The sequence below is a fragment of the Saccostrea echinata genome, unplaced genomic scaffold (genome assembly GCF_033153115.1).
Source record: "Saccostrea echinata isolate AGI-Se365-2 ecotype Australia unplaced genomic scaffold, CSIRO_AGI_Sech_v1 ptg000045l, whole genome shotgun sequence".
NCBI lineage: Eukaryota > Metazoa > Mollusca > Bivalvia > Ostreida > Ostreidae > Saccostrea > Saccostrea echinata.
Window position 1 is genome coordinate 4,909,867 of NW_026889794.1, and position 19,094 is coordinate 4,928,960.

Consider the following 19,094-nt stretch of genomic DNA (forward strand, 5'->3'; position numbering starts at 1 on the left):
CCTGAATTCTCATTAATTTAAATAAATTCACTAAATTTGTATAATGTGATGTTCTACTTGTAGCACTAATATACACAGTTACTGAAAAATAGAGTGCATCATAAATTGTACTTTTTTACAGTGATATTTGATTAAATTTAATATGCAAACTGAAACACAAAAATGCCATAGATAACTTTTGCTTATACATGTGTAAGACTTATTCTTTTCCAAAAAGAATATACATGTATTCTATTATTTGTTCTTTTTGAAATTCTAATATTGAAACAATTTTCTGAAGTACAAACTTAAAAAAATGATATTATATAGTGAATTCTTTCATTTAGGATTGATAAATTTGAAGTACTTCATAAGCTGAAAATGAGTGCATAAATCAAAATTTCTTTTCGCCAAGGCAAAGTCACTTGAAGGAATATATTGGAATTACAATGTCTCTCCAAATACAAAACTATCTTTTGTCTCTCTGCCCGACCTGCTTCTTGTACTGTTTCATACATTTGTAATGGATCTCCTACTTGTGTGACCGTGTAAATTTGGACAGTACTAGAATTTCGTCTGGAACAGCACCCGTTGTTTGCAGAACGAACGGGGTGAGGGAATGTTGGCGTAGAGGGTACAAGGTATAGGTAGAGGCGTTGTGTGGCCGTAAGGTAAAAACGATCATAAGTGTGCCGTATACCTGAAGATCCACCAACATGCAATTCCAGAGATAAAACAAATGATGAAGGATTCCGTATTTATAAGATGAGTCTCAACGATGGCAACAGATTACATGAAACAACAAACAGACATATTGAAAATGATCGAGTCGGATCTGACCGAAGTGGCCACCGGACTCAGAGTCCTGACGAAGGAATGTCACTTATATTTCTCGGAATCTGTTCTTTTCACACAGGTAAACACAAGTTTTGAAAACTGTATCCTGGTGGTCAAAAGAGGAAGGTAATGAACGCGTTGTCCATGAATTGTTGAAGTGATGTTGCCCATCGTTGATATGTTTGTCGAACAATTCACGCTTAGCACAGTGGTTCATTTGAGTGGGGGGAGGGGGAACTCGCTTACTGTAGAGCTACGTTCGGAATCTGACCCCTGCAAAATATATGCAGCGGCCCCGGGCGTTGTTTTAACCTTAGGATTCATCCACCATTTGTGACCGTGTAGATTCTTACGGTACATAGATTTCTTCTGGAACTGCATCCGTTGTTTGCAGAACGAACGGGGTGAGGGAATGTTGGCGTAGAGGGTACGAGGTATAGGTAAAGGTGTTGTGTGGCCGTGAAGTAAAAACGATCATAACTGTGCCGTATTCCCGAAGGTCCACCAATATGCAATTCCAGAGATTAAACAAATGATGAAGGATTCCGTATTTATTAGATGAGTCTAAACGATTGCAACAGATTACATGAAACAACAAACAGACATTAATATTATACCTCACGTGCAATGATTCCTAGGTCATTATTGCTGTAAACGGTACTTTTTGGAGTCATTATTGAGTTTAAAAGCCTTCTAACAAGCCAATCAAATTTGAGTATTCTTCATAGAGGTATAATAAATTTAATTAAACACTTAGATTCGTTAAATATATCGTGAGAAATAAAATGTGACAAAAGGAAGAAATTTAAAAGTAAAGTCCAAAATACAGGGTTTTTTCTGGAACAGTGAATTTTACTCTGTGATACTTGGATGGAATGTTGACAAGGGTAAATAATTTAAAACATTTTTGATAAAAGCTTGAAACCAGATACATTTGGAAAATTCTTTTTCGGACCCGTACCATTCATGTCCTCTGAGTTAAGAGTTAAAAAGAAAATGGCCATATATATTAAAATGCAACACACTTTAGATAATGTGTTACTTCATAATGATAATCATAAGCAGGTAATCCTCTACCGAGGATATAAATTTATGCCCCTAAATTCAGACTTCTAGCCATGATACGTTCGTTTGATATAAAAATATATTATTTATATAAAAATATGTTTATCATTTTAACAAGTCCACTGACAACTACTAGTATTTCAGACTTTTTCCAAATACAATTTTGGTATTAACATAGTACTTGCAGAGATAAGCAAGGAAGAAAAATGATAATGAATTAAACTTTTAATTTAATGATACAAGTATCGAAAGAATACACTTCTTATTTTAAAAGAGTTTCCACCCGGCAAAAGACGTTCTTCCATAAGAGTTGCTCTGGATGTAGTCCGACGTACCTAAGGTAAGCGTAGCATGTGTTCTTACGTAAACGTCGTCTCCGGCGTTAACGTGGGCAACAACAATACCTGTCTCCTGTGCTTCTAGACCATTAACTGTCTGAAGATACAACGTACCGAATACGTCTTTGTTTATCAGTAGTTGAATTGAATGATCGCGAGATCCTCCCATTCGAAACGTCCATGTGAAGACATATACACCCGATTCAGGAACTATAAATAGCCCAGTCGATGGATGATAAGCATTTCCGATATTAGTTTTGACATCGTCAAAGACCAGCACCTGGTGTGTGTTTGGTGACGGTAACCAGGCTGACATGTATGCATAAAACGCTATAGAACCATGTGAAGTTGTTGGAGGGGAGAGTAGTCTTTCTGTAGAAGGAGACAATGAGACAATACTTGTTAAAATACATACATAATAGTTTTATGAAAAATGCTCTCGATATGAAGCTTTTTTATATAATTTTTTTATCAATATATTTCTTTTTTCCTGATTTTTAAAAAGAAAGGGATCATGCATTTTTCTTTAAATAAACGAAGTAGATACGGTTAGTAATATCTTTTATCTTACTCTGGATTCTCTCGACGTTCTTGTAGTTAGTTGATCTGTTGTCTTCTATAGCCTTTTCACAGGAAGAGTTCCTTTCTTCATCTCGTTTTTCAAATTTATTTTCCAGTTGAATAAGGCGCTTTTCTAATCGATTGATATACCTCCTATCGTCCTCCTTTTCCTGTTTTAGTTTATTAATTTCACGATTTTGGTCCATTATAACACCCTCAAATGTACGTAAGCGGGTGTCCAGATTGCTTATCGCTTGATAAAGTTCGTTTTTAATCCGCTCAAAATTTTCTTTGTCCTCATGTAGTTTGAGTTCTAGATCTTTATTTTGTTGTTTCAGGATGTACATCATGTCGTCTTTCTTGTCGCTCAGGTTGTTTGGAAGAGCATTTATGTTTTCAAATATATAGTCTTCCCCGTCGCTACTTTCAACACAAACCCTTTCAGGTAAAATAGCATTTAGGAGAAAGAATATAAGCCATGCTTTCATGATTGTTTTGTTTTCAATCACAAATGAAAGCAAAGTCAGATCCAGAGTAGTTTGCAAAATTCTCAACACTTATCTCTGTTCTACCTTATTCATATGTTACCGTTGTCATTGAAAATTGGCACAGTCGTCAAATTATCTTTAGTTATCTCAATTCATTCTGGAAAACATGAACTACAATGATTCTTATTCCTGTATTCCTTTTCAAAGTACATTGGATTTAGAAGGCCTAGAAGTAAGTCAGCTGACCTATTGTGTGAGTTTTCATCCGTTAGTATAGGTTTGGCATAAAAAGTAGCACTTTTGACATTTTATCTGGAAACACTAAACAAATCAGTTTCACCAAACATGCTGAAAAGCACCTTTTGGTGATTAATGTCCTTCTCGAAAGGGAAATAATTAAACTCCGCAAAGATAGGGTACGTTAATCTTAAGGATTGCCTCGAGAACTAAATAATTTACATGAATGTTTCTTAATATAAAAAAAACAAACCATAAAGCAGTTGTAGACTTAAGTCAAATTTACAGTAATTTATAGATTGAATATTTATTATAACCTGACGGTTGAAAATTAAAATTACTCACATAATAGGAAAACAGTTTTGAGAAAAATTTCGATTTTTATGTGTTATGCATAATAAACCTTTTAGCCTTTTAGACAATATGGCAATTTTGGCTTAAGTCAAAGACTTCGTGATCTTGAGGGCTGAAGATTTCATAAAAAATTAACTGATATTGTTAAATACTATCAAGATTATGCTAACCTACATGTTATGTTAATTCTGCATGTCCCAATTCTCTTTCATCGTTACCGACCATCGCCAAATTCTAGTTTTTTTATTCTTTTCATTTCCATCATACTTTTACAAAATTTCACAAATCCCCGACTGAAACTGACAACCGTAGAAAATTAGAGTTTTTGAAATAGTCAAGAAACGGGACGCTTGATAAGTTTCCTCAAGCATGAAGGAACAAGCTTAATGTGTAAAAGATAAAGATAACGAATAGTGATTAATCCCATCAATCCAGTTAACAAAACAAATCGCGAAAAAGGCAAAAACGCAGACCCTCGGAAACACCAGAGGTGGGATCGGGTGCCTAGAAGAAATAAGCATCCCCTGTTAAGGCAGGGGGAAATCTGACCGTATATCTACTGGGACTGCAGTATTTGCTATTAAGAGCACTTTTAGAAATTAGAAAACAAAGATCCCTTTTGCAGTAACATATCCATCACCGATTTTACTTTTTGCAAAGTCGCTTTCAAAGCATTTGAGATCAATTTCTTGTTACGGCATACATTGTCGCTGTGAAAATATTTGTCGACGATTAGTAAGATAAATCTACAGTTGTCTGTTACGTAGACATAAATGGTGCATCTATGCTCAAGCGTAGGTCTTAATCATTGAATCTGATTTTATCCTTCGTTTACACAAATTGAATATATGTCAATGTATTTAACATTGTTTGTGCTTAACAAAAATAGCGAAGTAGTTTTGAAGTAAGCAAACTAACGAATGTTGCATTTGCATTCATATGTTATGATGCATGCATATAATCTTTCAAAGTTTCCAACCTGCAAAAGATGATCTTCCATCAGAATCACTCTGGATAAAGCTTGCTCGCCATAATCCTGGCTATTTGAATCTTTTCCTAACATAAACATCTTCTCCAGTGGTAACCTGGGCAACAACTATTCCAGTCTCTTTTGCCTCCATGTTTAGCGTTGTTCGGTGATAAACAGAACCAAATTCTACTGTGTTTATCATAAGTGAAATGAATTGCCATTCAGGTGAAAACATAGACACCTTATTCAGGAGCAATAAATAATCCAGTTGAAGGATGGTATGCATTTCCAAGGCTTGTTTTCACTACGTCAAAGACCAATCCTTGGCGTGCACACGGGTGACTTAATATCGATGACATATGTGCATAAAATGCAATAATACCAGTTCCATTTGACCTTTTTTAGACAGATCTCTCTGTAAAAGTAAATTTTATAATTCGATATTAAAATAAAATATGCATGTTTATCTTTGAACTCATGCTTAAATTTTGCATTTTGCAAATTGTCTTCCCTTAAAGGGTTTTTATCACGTCTCAAAATTTTTTGATATGACAAAGTTTACATGCTATTAAATATCTATCATATCTATCATATATTTAAAAATCTTTGCTAGAAAATTAATATTTTTGATGTTTCAGCGATTCAAAGTTTGAATTTCTCAATATGCATATTTTGATCGCCGATGTTACGCACCATCGCTCTAACGTCATAGGTGTCAATCGTGGTCAAGCGAAGTTACTGTACTTATTGTGTATATAAAAGGGCTCTTTTGTGTTTTCTATTAAACCTGTTAGAAAATAATTAAGAGATAATTGGATAATTGACAGCTAGTAAGGTGTATAATTTAAAGTTTTAGGATGCACAAATGTGCACAAGAAAGGTTTTAGGAGGAACTTTTATTTCCACATTTCCTGGACTTGGTCGAGAGATGAAAGGGGGACCTTTTTCTGCAAACGCAATGGCGATTATCTCCATTCAGAACAATCGTTTATGCCCGATCGATCACAATTTTTTTCTGTCCTATAAAATATTTTTAGGAAAGATACCTTTTTAAAAAATAATAATAAATGACAAACACGCATTTTTTAAAAGTCGCACAGAATCTAGTAGGAATGTTATGAACTTCGTAATGGCGTACGGCGCCATTGAAAAAGTGTCATTTCTAGTACATGATATTCAGTGCTGGAACAGATAGAAGATATACAGGATTTATCGATATATAATTCATTAAAATAATAATGAAGGAAAATTTAAAATTCCCATATTGATAAATGTTTACGAGGTTAAACTTTAGTAATACGTTCTATTAAGTCGAAGTCCCGAGTTGACAACGGCTTCGTCTTCGGTGACCTCTCCAATTGTCGGCATGTATTTTCTGGTTATTTCTCTCTGCTAGACGTTCATATACACTGTATGGAAGATTGACCGTCCATAACCAAATAAATATAGCCGATGTCAAAATTTCAACCGGCCATATTGTGTATTCTATTTATTTAGCGTAATAATCTATTCAATATATTTTTTCTTACGATAAGCTTTACGAGTTCTATTGACCATTGACTCCTATGACGTTTCAGTACCACGTGACCCATTATCCAATTAGTGGAGATTCTTACTTCGAGGATCCTATTTTACGTGCGTTTTATCGTCTAATTACGGCCGTTTTCAACTTTATTTCATAATTTAACGATAATTATATGTTTCAAGAATATAATAGTTTTTCATTTTTAAGAAATATAGATACGTGATAAAAACCCTTTAATGCACGCAGAACAACATGAACTATAATGTTTCGTATAACCCGTTTCCAAATGTACATAGTACTATATGCTGGTCAGGTAAATTAAAATTAAACGACATTCAATATTATTTTAGGTCACCTGAATCACTCAGGTGACAATGAGTTTTCTTCCGCCGTTGTGCGTATATAAATACTTCTAAATCTTATTTTTTCTCAGGAAATACTGAACCACTTCCATTAAACTTGCTTCAAGGTACCTTTTGATGACAATGTTAGGTTGTTCATATGAAGAGCCTTTTACAAAAAGAGATAAATAAATTAAAAAATAGCAAAAATGGGATCTTGTAAAGAATTAGAAACTTGCAAGAAATCTGCTTGATTGAGGGAATATCAGAGTTCTTATGTTTGTCTCCGAACACAGAGAGCAGATATCTTTTAAACATTATCAAGAAACATGAAGCCAAAATTGGGTAAATTTACATACAACAATATGAAAGTTTTATGAATCATTAAGCATGAAGAAAGGAGGGGGTGAGATCTAGGGTGAAAAATATTACATAAATTTCAAAATATTCTCCCTTTACCTTCAAGTAATTTTGAAAAATCTTTGCGGCCCTTTGTTTACTGTTAATAATTTGTTGCTGATTAATTTTAAGCGTTTTTCTTCTCTCGTTCTAGAGAGCGAATTTCACCTGTGACACAGAACACAGCTTCTACCACCTGTGTCACAGAAAACAACAAATCTGACGTCACTTCTTAAAAGGGCCGATACTATAATTTAAAAAAAAACATATGGAAAGTGGTTTCCTTAGTACATTGTAAATGATTTCTAATATCAAAATGTGGACCGGTCACGGTAGCCTAGTGGTAGGGAGTTCACTTCGTTATCGGGAGGTCCGGGCTCGATTATCGTTCGCTGCGCCGCATCAAACCTGACAAAGGAAGTGACTGTTTCTTTGCCGAGCGCCCGGCATTAAAAGCCGTGGGTCTTTTGAATGAGACCTTAAAAACCGATATTCCGTGTCACGGTAGGCGTTCACACGATAAAGCACCCTCATTGCTCAATGACCCTGAGTGCAGAGGGGAGGAGGGCATAATTTGAATCCGCACTGCCTGAGGATATAACTAATACAAGTAATTGCCCTGCTGTTCTTCCGGACACTTTTGGACATTTTAACATAGAAATTCCATGTTAAACTTTGATTAACTTTGTTTTATAAGCACCACTTTACCCCCGGTGGTATAATTTGAACAAATCTGACAAAGAAAGCTTCAACATCAGCAAATGGCAATCCTAGGATTCCGCTTCGCTCCATACAAAGCTCGGTTGAAATTGGTGGAGGAATAGGCATCAAATCAATGTGTTTCTCCGCCGGAACTACTTTTAAACTCATTTCATATTTTGAAATGAATAAAGTTCACCACAAAAAAAATCTTCCATCTTGTCTAATACCTTCTTGTATATTTGTTTGATTGCAACCTTCTGTTAGTTGTTTTAAAAGCAGAAACATAGTGTTGGACATGTCACAAGTAAATCGGATTTCAAAGAAATAACATATGGAGGAATTTCGGATTCGATCACATAATTGTATAAACATAATGGTAGAATACCGGTCACGTCCAAAGTTAGTGTGCGAGGTACGAGCCAAGTGAGGAACTCCGATTGTCCACATAAGTGTCATCTTTTCTGGCCATTTGTTCTTAAGAGGAATATTTTAATTGATTCCACCCTTTCACTTCTAGTATTTCTTCACTACCTCCCCTTGAAAGAGGACTTGGCCCATTATTTGAACAAACTTGAACCCCCTTTATCAAAGGATGCTTTCTGGGAAGTTTGAATGATATTGTTTCAGTAATTCTGGATCGGAGAACAAGATGAAATTGTGAGAAGTTTACAGACGACAATCACAGACAACGAACAAATTTTCATTACAATAGCCCAGTAGAGCCTTTGGCTCTGCTGAACTAAAAACGAATCTGCTGTGATACTGTCCTTCATCATTCAAGATTTTCACTTCCAACCAGATATGTGGATGTTATGTAATGGCTGCACAATAATCTTTTTTCTCACGATTCTCTAATGAGCAGCAACAATCTAACTTTGAAATAACTTTGTCAATGAAAGTCGGAATTCTATTTTTTCAAACTTGAACATGCTGTACTTCTTTTATTAAGTTATACGAGAGAGAGAGAGAGGTCACACACTTAAAATTTTACGTTATATAGGCAAAATGATCTAATAATGCTTAAGCTAGGACTTCCATCACTCAATCTGATTTCAAATATTAAAGGATATTTATCAATTTGAAAAAAAAAAAAGGTTTTGAGATGAACAGATTGTTTTGCATTTATAGTTAATGATACATGCACATGTTTTTATTTTTAAAGTTTACATCCTGCAAAAGATGATCTCCCATCAGAATCACTTTGGATATAGTGTGAACTCCCATGAAAATATACTGATTTTATCCTCACATATACGAGGGTTGTCCGTAAAGTTCGTGGACAACATTGATAATTACTGACAATCATTGATAAAATATATGAAATCATTATTTTCATTAAATTCAGGTTTCAATTTATTAATTTGCAAGTTTTATTCACATACGAAGCACAAATAGTTATATTTTATCAGATACAAAATAGATACACACTCATACCCGGAGCACTAAAATGAAAATCCTTGACGTTACTCGACGTCAAAAGCTAAATACATTTAAGTTTTCTCAACGTAGTCACCGTTAAACTCAACACATTTCTTATGTCGCTTCAACCAGTCATCAAAAATGTGCACAAACTGTTCTGGTTTAATTTCATACGTGAAATTATAATATTTAGCAGTCTCAGATCCTGCAAATCATCAAACCTCTGTCCGCGTAAAACGACTGTATGTACGGAAATATGGCAAAGTCACGTTACGAACTTCATTTTTGACAGCACTACAATCTCGGAAAGATGGTCGTCCTTCACGCATGTCATCCAGTAAACGTCTCTTCCGTCCGAAAATCTTCTGTGCCACTTTAGCACTAAAGAATAGATTACTTTGCCATGATTTCCCGACTGTTTAAGGAATTTATGGGTCTCTGTTGGTGTTTTTCCGATGTCTACACAAAATTATATCACTACTCTCTGCTCCACCTTTTTCGAAAACGTCCCTTTTTCGAACAATGACGATCCTGTCTTCATAAACTCTGACCTCGATTTCTCTGCCATTTCGAAACTTTGAACGTTCAAATTTAACAGGTTTGACATAACTTTTGTCAACATTTTAATGTAAAAGCCATCCAAATTTCCGCGGAATTTTACAAAATACAAATGAAATGTATAAAGTGATAAATAACTTTTTAATTAAAACTTTGTTGTGCTCCAGGTCACCATCCCAAGTCTTATAATGAAGTCATAATTGTAATCATACACTTAAAATTGAATAAATTTTTTTTCATTTTGTAACTCACATGTACACATAATAAAGAATTATAAATATACTAATGATAAATATCTATGACGCAACTTTTATTTAAATATTAGCTTGTCCACGAACTTTACGGACAACCCTCGTACATTGTCTCCAGTGGTAACATGGGCAACAACAATTCCTGTCTCTTCTGCCTCAACAATATGCAGTGTGCGATGATAAACAGATCCATATTCAACTGTATTTATCATGAGTTGAACTGAGTGGCCATCACCATTCCCTGATCGAAAAGTCCAGGTAAACACATAGACACCTGATTCAGGAACAATAAAGACCCCAGTTGAAGAATGGTATGCATTTCCAATGTTGGTTCGAACTACATCAAAGACCAATACTAAGCGTGTACTTGGGTTCCAAATTCCGCGGAAATTTGGATGGCTTTTACATTAAAATGTTAAATGTACTTATGGTCCGTTACCACTCCTTTGAAAATATGGTGATTGTACCCTCTCTAATTTCCGAGATCCGCCCCTCAAGATTTTTACCCTATTGTATAATAATGTGTGGATAAACAGTGGGCTAGGAAATATAGAAGTCCCCCGCCCTGGGGTCTGAAAATTTCAGTGTAGGGTATTAGTAGTCTGATATCATTCCTATGAAAATATGGTGATGGTACCATCTCTAATTTCTGACCCTTAAGGTTTAACCCTACTGTATTATACTGTGTGAATACTAAGTAAACATCGGGCTAGGAAATATCAAGTCCCCTGCCCTGAGGTCTGAAAATATCAGGGTGGGGTACTTGTGTTCAGATACCACTCCTATGAAAATATTGTGATGGTTCCGTCTCTTGTTTCCGAGATCCGCCCCTCGGAAGTTTTTTACCCTACTGTATTATATCGTGTAAGTAAACAACGGGCTAGGAAATATAGAATTCCCCTGCCCACGGGATCTGAAAATTTCAGGGTGGGGTGCTAGTGGTCAGATACCATTCTTGCGAAAATATGGTGATGGTATCATCTCTAGTTTTGACATACTCTCCTCAAGTTTTTACCTCACTGTATTATATTATGTGAATAAAGATCGGGCTAGGAATTATCGAAGTCTCCTGCTCTGGGTCTGAAAATTTCAGGGTGGATTACTAGTGTTCAGATACCACTCCTATGAAAATATGGTGATTGTACCATTTCTAATTTCTGAAATCCGCCCCTCAAGATTTTAACTCTACTGCATTATACATGTTATACGGTGAGAATAAACATCGGGCTAGAAAATATTGAAGTTCCCTGCCCTGGGGTCTGAAAATTTCAGGGTGGGGTACTAGTGGTCAGATACCACTCCTTTGAAGATATGGTAATGGTATCATCTCTTGTTTCCGAGATCCGCTCCTCAAGATATTACCTCTACTATATTATACTGTGGGAATAAACATCGGGCTAGGATTCTATAGCTAAGTATCGAAGTCTCCTGCCCTGGGGTCTGAAAATGTCAGGGTTGGGTACTAGTGGTCAGATTCCCCTCCTATGAAGATGTGGTGATGATACCATTTCAGACCCCGGCAATCGGCAATCCTCGGATGATCCGCTATGTTCCATACAAACTTCGGATGTGATAAGTGGAGGAATATGCATTTCTCCGCCGGATCTGCTTTCAACTCATTTCATATTTCGCACTGCGCAAAGTTGACCCAAAAAAGTCCCCTATCTTGTTTAATGCTTTTTTGTACATTAGTGGTGGATCTCAAAAACTAGAGATGGCACCATTACCCTTTTTCACAGAAGTGGGAACTGACCACTAGTACCCTACCCTCGAAAACTGCGTTCTAGAATGCAGTTCGCTTTTGAATTGCGAATTGCGAACTGCATTCCAAAATCTGATTGCCGTTAACAACTATACCGAAGAGTTTATGTTTAAGTTTCATAACTCGACCATGCAATCATCCTATCATGGGAAGCAATGAATTATTCTTTCCTCTCACTTTGACTCATTAAACATTAACATATGCTGCAAAATGTCTCTTACTTTGAATTCTCTCAGCGTTGATATTGTCCATCAATAAGGATTTGGAGGCATTTACACGGGAACTATTTTCTGGGTCACATGGATTTTGAAACTGTGATACATGGATTTTTTCCACTTTTGCAAGTCGGTGTTTTAAATGGGTAATAAAACTTTTTTCTCCTACTGAACTTTTTCTCTGTATCATAAGATCACGTTCTTGACTCTTTGTAATATCCTCAAGTTTACGTACACGAGTTTCCAGAGCTTGTATTTTTCTACTATACTGGTCCTTCGTTTGCTTGAATTCTTTTTGATTCTGTAGAATCCGGAGTGCTAGATCTTCATTTCGTTCTTTCTGAATGTAGGTAAAATCCATTAGATCGTTTAAAGTGCGTTCAAGAACGTTTAATTTTGCAAGCACATCCTCATGGCTGTTAATTTGTTCTGCGAAAGTCAGAAATAGTAACAGAAAACTTATAATGAACAATTCCTTCATGACTGCTAAGAGTATTATGTCTGATTTCTGAAATTCAAACTTGAATGTGCTTAACGAATATTTTGCAAAGCTCTTTTATAAAAGTTGTCAGTTTTACCATCAGCAAATATGCATAATGTTTGCTACAACTGATTTAGTGGATCACAGAAACAGCTGCTCACACGAATTATTTTTATCTCCTCATGCTGTATTTTTAAATAATGTCTTAAAACGTGTTTACACAGGATATTATAACATGCATGGTAAGGCAATATGCGCTGCAGTTCTTGTGCCTGGTTTTTTATGCCCCGTATCGAAGATTCGGGGGTGTATAGTTTTTGCCCTGTCCGTCCGTCTGTCTAGCTGTCTGTCTGTTTGTCCGCAAAAACTTTAACATTGCTCATAACTTTTGATTGGTTGGAGCTTTGGCTTTTATATTTCACATGTTTATTCCTTGTGACAAGACCTTTCTTTGGGTACCACCATATTTGACCTTTTGACCTTGACCTTGGAGTTTGACCCAGTTTTACAAAATTTTTCCCAACTTTAACCTTGGCCAGAACTTTTGAACGGTTGGTGCTATGGCTTTTATACTTCATGTGTGTAATCCTTGTGACAAGACCTCCCTTTCGATACCAACAACTTTGACCTTTTGACTCTGACTTTGGAGTTTGACCTAATTTCGAAAAAACTTTAACATTGGCTATATCTTTTGAACGGTTGATACTAGGTCTTTCATACTTCACGTGTGCAATCCTTGTGACAAGGCCTTCTTTCGGATACCAACAACTTTGACCCTTTGACCTTGACCTACGAGTTTGACCTACTTTTGAAAAACTTCAACATTGGCCATATCTTTTAAACGATTGGTGCTAGGGCTTTCATTCTTCAGATATGTAATCCTTGTGACAAGCCCTTCCTTTGGATACCAATAACTTTGACCCTTTGACCTTGACCTTGGAGTTTGACCTACTTTTGAAAAAAAATAACCTTGGTCATATCTTTTGACATGTGTATTTCTTGTAAGAAGGTCTTCACCTAGGCACCATTTATTTTGACCCTGACCTTGATGTTTGGCTTACTTTTAAAACTTTAGCCTTTTCCATATCTTTTCAATGGTTGATGCTAGAGCTTTCATATTTCACAGGTATATTCCTCGGTACAAGACCTTACTTTGGGTACCCACATATTTGATTTGCATTTGAGAAAGTTTTACCTTCGCTATAAGTTGCCATAAGTGTTTCACAAATACATCTTGTTTTTCAAAGTGTCGATTCAAACTTTGTAAATGTGACCTTGAACTTGCCAAAAAATCTTGGTTAAAAAAATGAACATCCTCGGGTCATTATTAATTTTTAAGTAAAATAAGGATATGCAACGTTTCTCCATTAGAAAATCGTAGACCTGTTCTGAATTTTACACTTTTTATACCAGTGACTTGAACTTGCCGGAATGACTTTTGGCCAAGGTCATGTTACACCCTAAGGTCATAAACAATATCTGTACCAAGTGCGAGCTTCCAATGATTCTCCATTACAAAGTTATAGCCTAGACAAGAATTATATTTTTTCTGTGTAACCTTGAACTTGCCGGAATGACTTTGAGTTAAGGTTATGAGCTTCCAGTGATTCTCCATTACAAAATTATAGACCGGACAAGAATATTATATTTTTCTGCCAGTGATCTTGAACTTGCTGAAATGACCTTGGCTAAAGGTCATGACACATCCTTGGATCATAAGCAATATCTGTAACAAGTATAAGCCTCCAGTTATTCTTCATTACAAAGTCAAGTTATAGCCCAGACATGAATTATATACTTTTTCTGCCAGTGAGCTTGAACTTGTCGGAATGACCTTAGCTCAATATCATAATTAATTTGCGGGTAAAAAGCAATCTTTGTACCAAGTATGAGCTTCCAGTATGTCTCCATTACAAAGTTATACACCCAACAAGAATTGTATACATTTATGCCAGTGACCTTTAACTTGCCGAATTGATCTTGTGTCGAGATCACGATACACTTTTAAGTAAAGCAATCACTGCACCCAGTATGGGCTTCCAGTGTTTCTCCATTACAAAGTTATAGCCTGGACAAGAATGTTATACTTTTTCTTCTAGTGACCTTGAATTTGCCTGAATCACCTTGGGTCAAGATCACAGCACACTCTCGGGTCAAAAGCAATCCCTGTACCAAGTATGAGCTTCCAGAGATTCTCCATTACAAAGTAATTGCCTAGACAAGATAGCACGGACAGACGGACAGGCGTACAAATGAGAGATGCATTGTGCAAAAGAAAGCACTATAGGGTTACTTTCGGCAGCTAAGTCTATAATGGTTTGCATATGTCTAAATCATTTTCTATACATACAGACGGACAAGGTGATTCCTCTATACATGTACCTCCCCAAACTTCGTTTGCAGGGGGGGGGGGGTATGATAAAGCAACAAACACACAATGAAAACAGAAACAAAAAACTTCAGAAGATAGAAATTATGGAGGAAAGACTACTTTTTTAGAATATAAATATACATTTTATGCCCCCGTAATCGAAGATTCGAGGGCTAGTTTTTGCCCTGTCCGTCCGTCCGTCTGTCTGTCGGTTTGTTCGCAAAAACTTTGACCTTGTCTATAACTTTTGATTGGCTAGAGCTATGGATTTTATATTTCACAAGTGCGTTCCTTGTGACAAAACCTTTCTTTGGTCACCATCATATTTGAACTTTTGACCTTGGAGTTTGACCCTCTTTTGCAAACATTTATGAGACTTTAACCTTGACCATAACTTTTGAACAGTTGGTGCTAAGGCTTTCAAACTTCACATGTGTATTCTTTGTGACAAGACCTTCCTTTGGATACCAACGTCTTTGACTTTTTTTGTAGACCTTGGAGTTTGACCTACTTTAATTTAAAAAAAAAACATTAACCTTGGTCATAACTTTTGAACAGTACGTGCTAGGGTTTTCATACTTCACATGTTTATTTCTTGTGACAAGACCTTCCTATAGAAACCTTCCTTGTGGATTCCAACATCTTTGACCCATTTGACCTTGACCTTGGTGTTTGACCTACTTTAATTTTGAAAAAAAAAACTTTAACCTTGGTCATAACTTTTGAACAGTTAGTGCTAGAACTTTCATATTTCAAATGTATATTCCTTGTGAGAAGACCTTTCTTTGGATACCAACAATTTTGGCTCATTGAACTTGACCTTGGAGTTTGACCTACTTTATAAACTTTAACCTTGGCCATAACATTTGAACGTAAATTTTAAATACCTAAAGACTGATTATATGTCAGTATCATCATTACTAGGTAACGCAGTTCTTGTATCGACAAGTGCATAGTGTAATATAACTAATATTATATTATAGATCCCTGTCAGATTTCAATGAGAACGATAACATTTGACGTAAGATAAGAAATTAAACACAAGACTTTTAGTATTGATGCAGGATTGTCTCCTTGACTTCACCTCAGAATTTATATTGAAATCGAACAACAATTTTATTGTAGGAAACATGAAAAGATTCTTCAGAATATTTTTTATAGTTTCTTTTTCACCATTATGGACATGTGCTAAAGTGCATGATGGACTTGATCCTATTGAGGAAAAACTAAAAGTCCTTCAAAACATCGTAGATGAGTTGATGGACTTTAAATATACTCAACAACAACAGTATGATAATCTTAAACTAGAGCTTTTGGAAAATAAAGAAGAATTTAATAGGATGAAGATACAGTATACAAGAAGAATATACGCGTTGGAAACTCGTACCCGTAAACTTGAGGATATATCAAAGAACCAAGAACGTGATATTAGAATGCTTAGAAAAAGTGATGTGAAAAACAAGGACCATATCTATCATTTAGAAAACCTTTTTACACAAATGGAGAAGGAATGTGTGCACAAACCTGATCAACCAGGTGATAGTAGAAATTGTTCCGTTGAAAATAAGGCAAAACATAATTCAAGATCCACAAAGAACCACACAACTGAGAGAATTCAAAGTAAGACAAAAATGTAAAGCTAACATTGATATTCTTAATCGTATTTCTCATACTTTATTGTGAATAAAGTGACAATACACAATATAACTTTAACTTTCACACTTGGGAAATAATCTAAACTCATTCCAATTACAGAAAGACTTATTTTGCCTTCAAACACTGTCCATGGTGTTATTGCATTTTATGCCTACATGTCAGCCATATTACAGTCGCCAAGTACCGGTACTCACTACGTTTTGGTCTTTGACATTGTAAAAACCAACATTGGAAACGCCTACCATCCTACAACAGGAGTGTTCATGGTTCCCGAGTCGGGTGTCTATGTTTTTACTTGGACCATTCGATCTGGTGGCGACGATACCCATTCCGTTGAACTAATGATAAATACCGAAGGATTTGGCACCATTTACCTCCAGACATTAAACGCAGAGACAGAAGTGACTGGAATTGTTGTGGCACATGTTAACGTTGGCGACGACGTTTACGTAAGAACACGTGTATCACGTCAATCTGGGACGTCGCATTACATATTAAGTGATGCCGAAGGAAGATCGTCCTTTGCAGGATGGAAACTTTTTTGAAATTACTTATAATATATTTGTAGAACATTTTTGAAAAAGTTTTTAACAATATCAAAATGCAACTATTGATGTAATGGTTAAATAAATTTATTAAAAAAAAAAAAAAAAAAAAAAAAAAAAAAAAAAAGAAGGGCTGGTTAATTAATCTACAAGGTAATTATACACGAAGGGCTGGTTAATTGCTCTATCATCTTTTCAACGCCAATGCCATGAATTTTTATATGCAAGCAACATATTTGACAATTTCGTTACACATACACACCCCCTCTCTCTCTCTCTCACACACACACAATTACACTTGATCACATGAATATAAGGTTTGCAAACAGAAATGGTGAGAATCTTTGCATTGCTTTCTTTTGGGGGAAATACTTGAATTAGCAGAATGGAAGATCTGGAAAATGCTTACAGCTACGAGTGTATGAAAATCAAATTCATTTTGTGGATTTAGAAACTATTACCGGGTAGGCATGTCATTTCTGTGGAAAATTCCGTCGCCCAAAAACTATTCTATGGTAAAAACAAAAAGTGCATTTATTATTTAGTGGTTTCTGTGGGGATTGAACCCAAGCAACAAGAATCCTGAGTATAAGTTTCTCATTGAGATTGGGAAGTTAACCACTAAACCACATACCGGCATACCAGTCTAGTCGAACTCCAAAAACAGCGTGAACTCCGAAAACGAAGTCTTTGGCTCCATCATGCATTGCGGCAAAATGGCGTCCGATGTAAACAAACGATGGATTGTCGTTCGCTTTCTCCAAATATATGACTGTGATTAGTGCATATGTGACTTTATTTTAAATTTTTGTTGAATGGATAATTGCATTTATTAAATTATTTTGTGGATATTGACTTATTTAGCGCTTCAAACTCTTGCATAATAGTAAATTGGATGTACGACATGGAATTCAATACTGCCGGTAAGAATTATTTTCTTATTTGATTTATTGTCTCCTCGATTTGAATTTTATGTCGTTTCTACAATAAAGGTACTTTTATTTATTTTTGAAAACACCCAGCTTGTATTTATTTTAATCAGAAAATGCATATTTTTCACCACGGATCAGAGCTATTCACAGGTTCATTTTTAGAAGACGTGTTGTGACCTTAATTTCTAGAAGAGTGGTTTTTGAAGTTTCATATTGATAGATAATAGTTTTAAAATGTTTTCATAATAATATCTGTTTGTTTGTGATAAAAAATTGGTAAATAACGATGGTAAGAACTTACGCGTTCAATTCAACTGTCGTACACAAATAAAAAACCGGACTGCTAATTTATGTGTAAAATTCAGTCAAGTTTTCAACAGTTACAATATATATTGTCCCATTTTGCAGATATATGCCTTTTATTATGCATATTTACTTCTCAAACGTATCATTTTCTCTGTAATTGATCTGTCTTTAAACGTCAACTTTGGAAGTAAATATCTCCTTTTTTGCAAATAAAATCAAAAATCTGACAAATACGATCTCTTCGGAAGTCTTTTATTTAGCATTTCTGAGTACTGGCATAATTGCCATACTTTCCAAAACTTTGCACGGAGAATTTTTGTAGACCTATCATTTTTGCCGAAAAATCGCCATTTTTTGTGTGTGTGCGCATGCGCGGACTCTATTTTCGGAGTCTTTTTCAGTCTCAATTTCTTACTTCCGGAAACGCTGTTTTTGGAGTTCGTGTAGACTGCATACTGGTACCTCAAAACTTGTTTGTGATATGACCCTTGAACAGGTCTGGACGATTTCCAAATATGGAAGTCAAGACCGATAACTGAAAGTTGCTATATAAATATACATCATATACACGTAAATATTTTTCTGCCCAATCAGACAACAGCATTTTTACACACCCCAAAAGATATTTCAAAGGAACAAAAAGAGAAAACGTGCTTTTGTTTTTTTTTTCCCTTTTTTCAGTTTTTTGACAAAAAATCTTTAGAGGTAAGATGAAAAGTTTGGAAGAATAAGGTATTTCCCACATATTTACATTGAACAAACATGACATTTTCATCTCAGTTAAAGAAAAAAAAAAATAATA

At 35.4% G+C, this 19,094-nt stretch overlaps 2 protein-coding genes across 2 annotated transcripts; one reads left to right on the forward strand and one right to left on the reverse strand.

Annotated features, from left to right (window-relative positions):
- Positions 1-2,107: 2,107 nt before the first annotated feature.
- LOC133201660 (uncharacterized) lies at positions 2,108-12,482 on the reverse strand. The gene is made up of 4 exons (XM_061337448.1): positions 12,008-12,482; positions 10,112-10,298; positions 2,791-3,218; positions 2,108-2,591 (listed from the first exon to the last, which is right to left on the reverse strand). The coding sequence occupies exons 1-4, from the start codon at positions 12,480-12,482 to the stop codon at positions 2,149-2,151; spliced, it is 1,533 nt and encodes a 510-aa protein (XP_061193432.1). The 3' UTR covers positions 2,108-2,148.
- Positions 12,483-15,983: 3,501 nt separating this feature from the next.
- On the forward strand, positions 15,984-17,704 carry LOC133201661 (uncharacterized). The gene is made up of 3 exons (XM_061337449.1): positions 15,984-16,473; positions 16,609-16,958; positions 17,600-17,704. The coding sequence occupies exons 1-3, from the start codon at positions 15,984-15,986 to the stop codon at positions 17,702-17,704; spliced, it is 945 nt and encodes a 314-aa protein (XP_061193433.1).
- Positions 17,705-19,094: the final 1,390 nt, after the last annotated feature.

Coding starts and splice junctions, on each gene's coding strand:
- LOC133201660 (XM_061337448.1), bottom strand. CDS start 12,482: ATGAAGGAATTGTTCATTATAAGTTTTCTGTTACTATTTCTGACTTTC. Junction 10,299..12,007: donor CAACGCTGAGAGAATTCAAA/GTAAGAGACATT, acceptor TTCCTGAATCAG/GTGTCTATGTGTTTACCTGG. Junction 3,219..10,111: donor GTACGAGGGTTGTCCGTAAA/GTTCGTGGACAA, acceptor TTTACCTGAAAG/GGTTTGTGTTGAAAGTAGCG.
- LOC133201661 (XM_061337449.1), top strand. CDS start 15,984: ATGAAAAGATTCTTCAGAATATTTTTTATAGTTTCTTTTTCACCATTA. Junction 16,474..16,608: donor CACAACTGAGAGAATTCAAA/GTAAGACAAAAA, acceptor TTCCAATTACAG/AAAGACTTATTTTGCCTTCA. Junction 16,959..17,599: donor ACGTTGGCGACGACGTTTAC/GTAAGAACACGT, acceptor TTTATTATTTAG/TGGTTTCTGTGGGGATTGAA.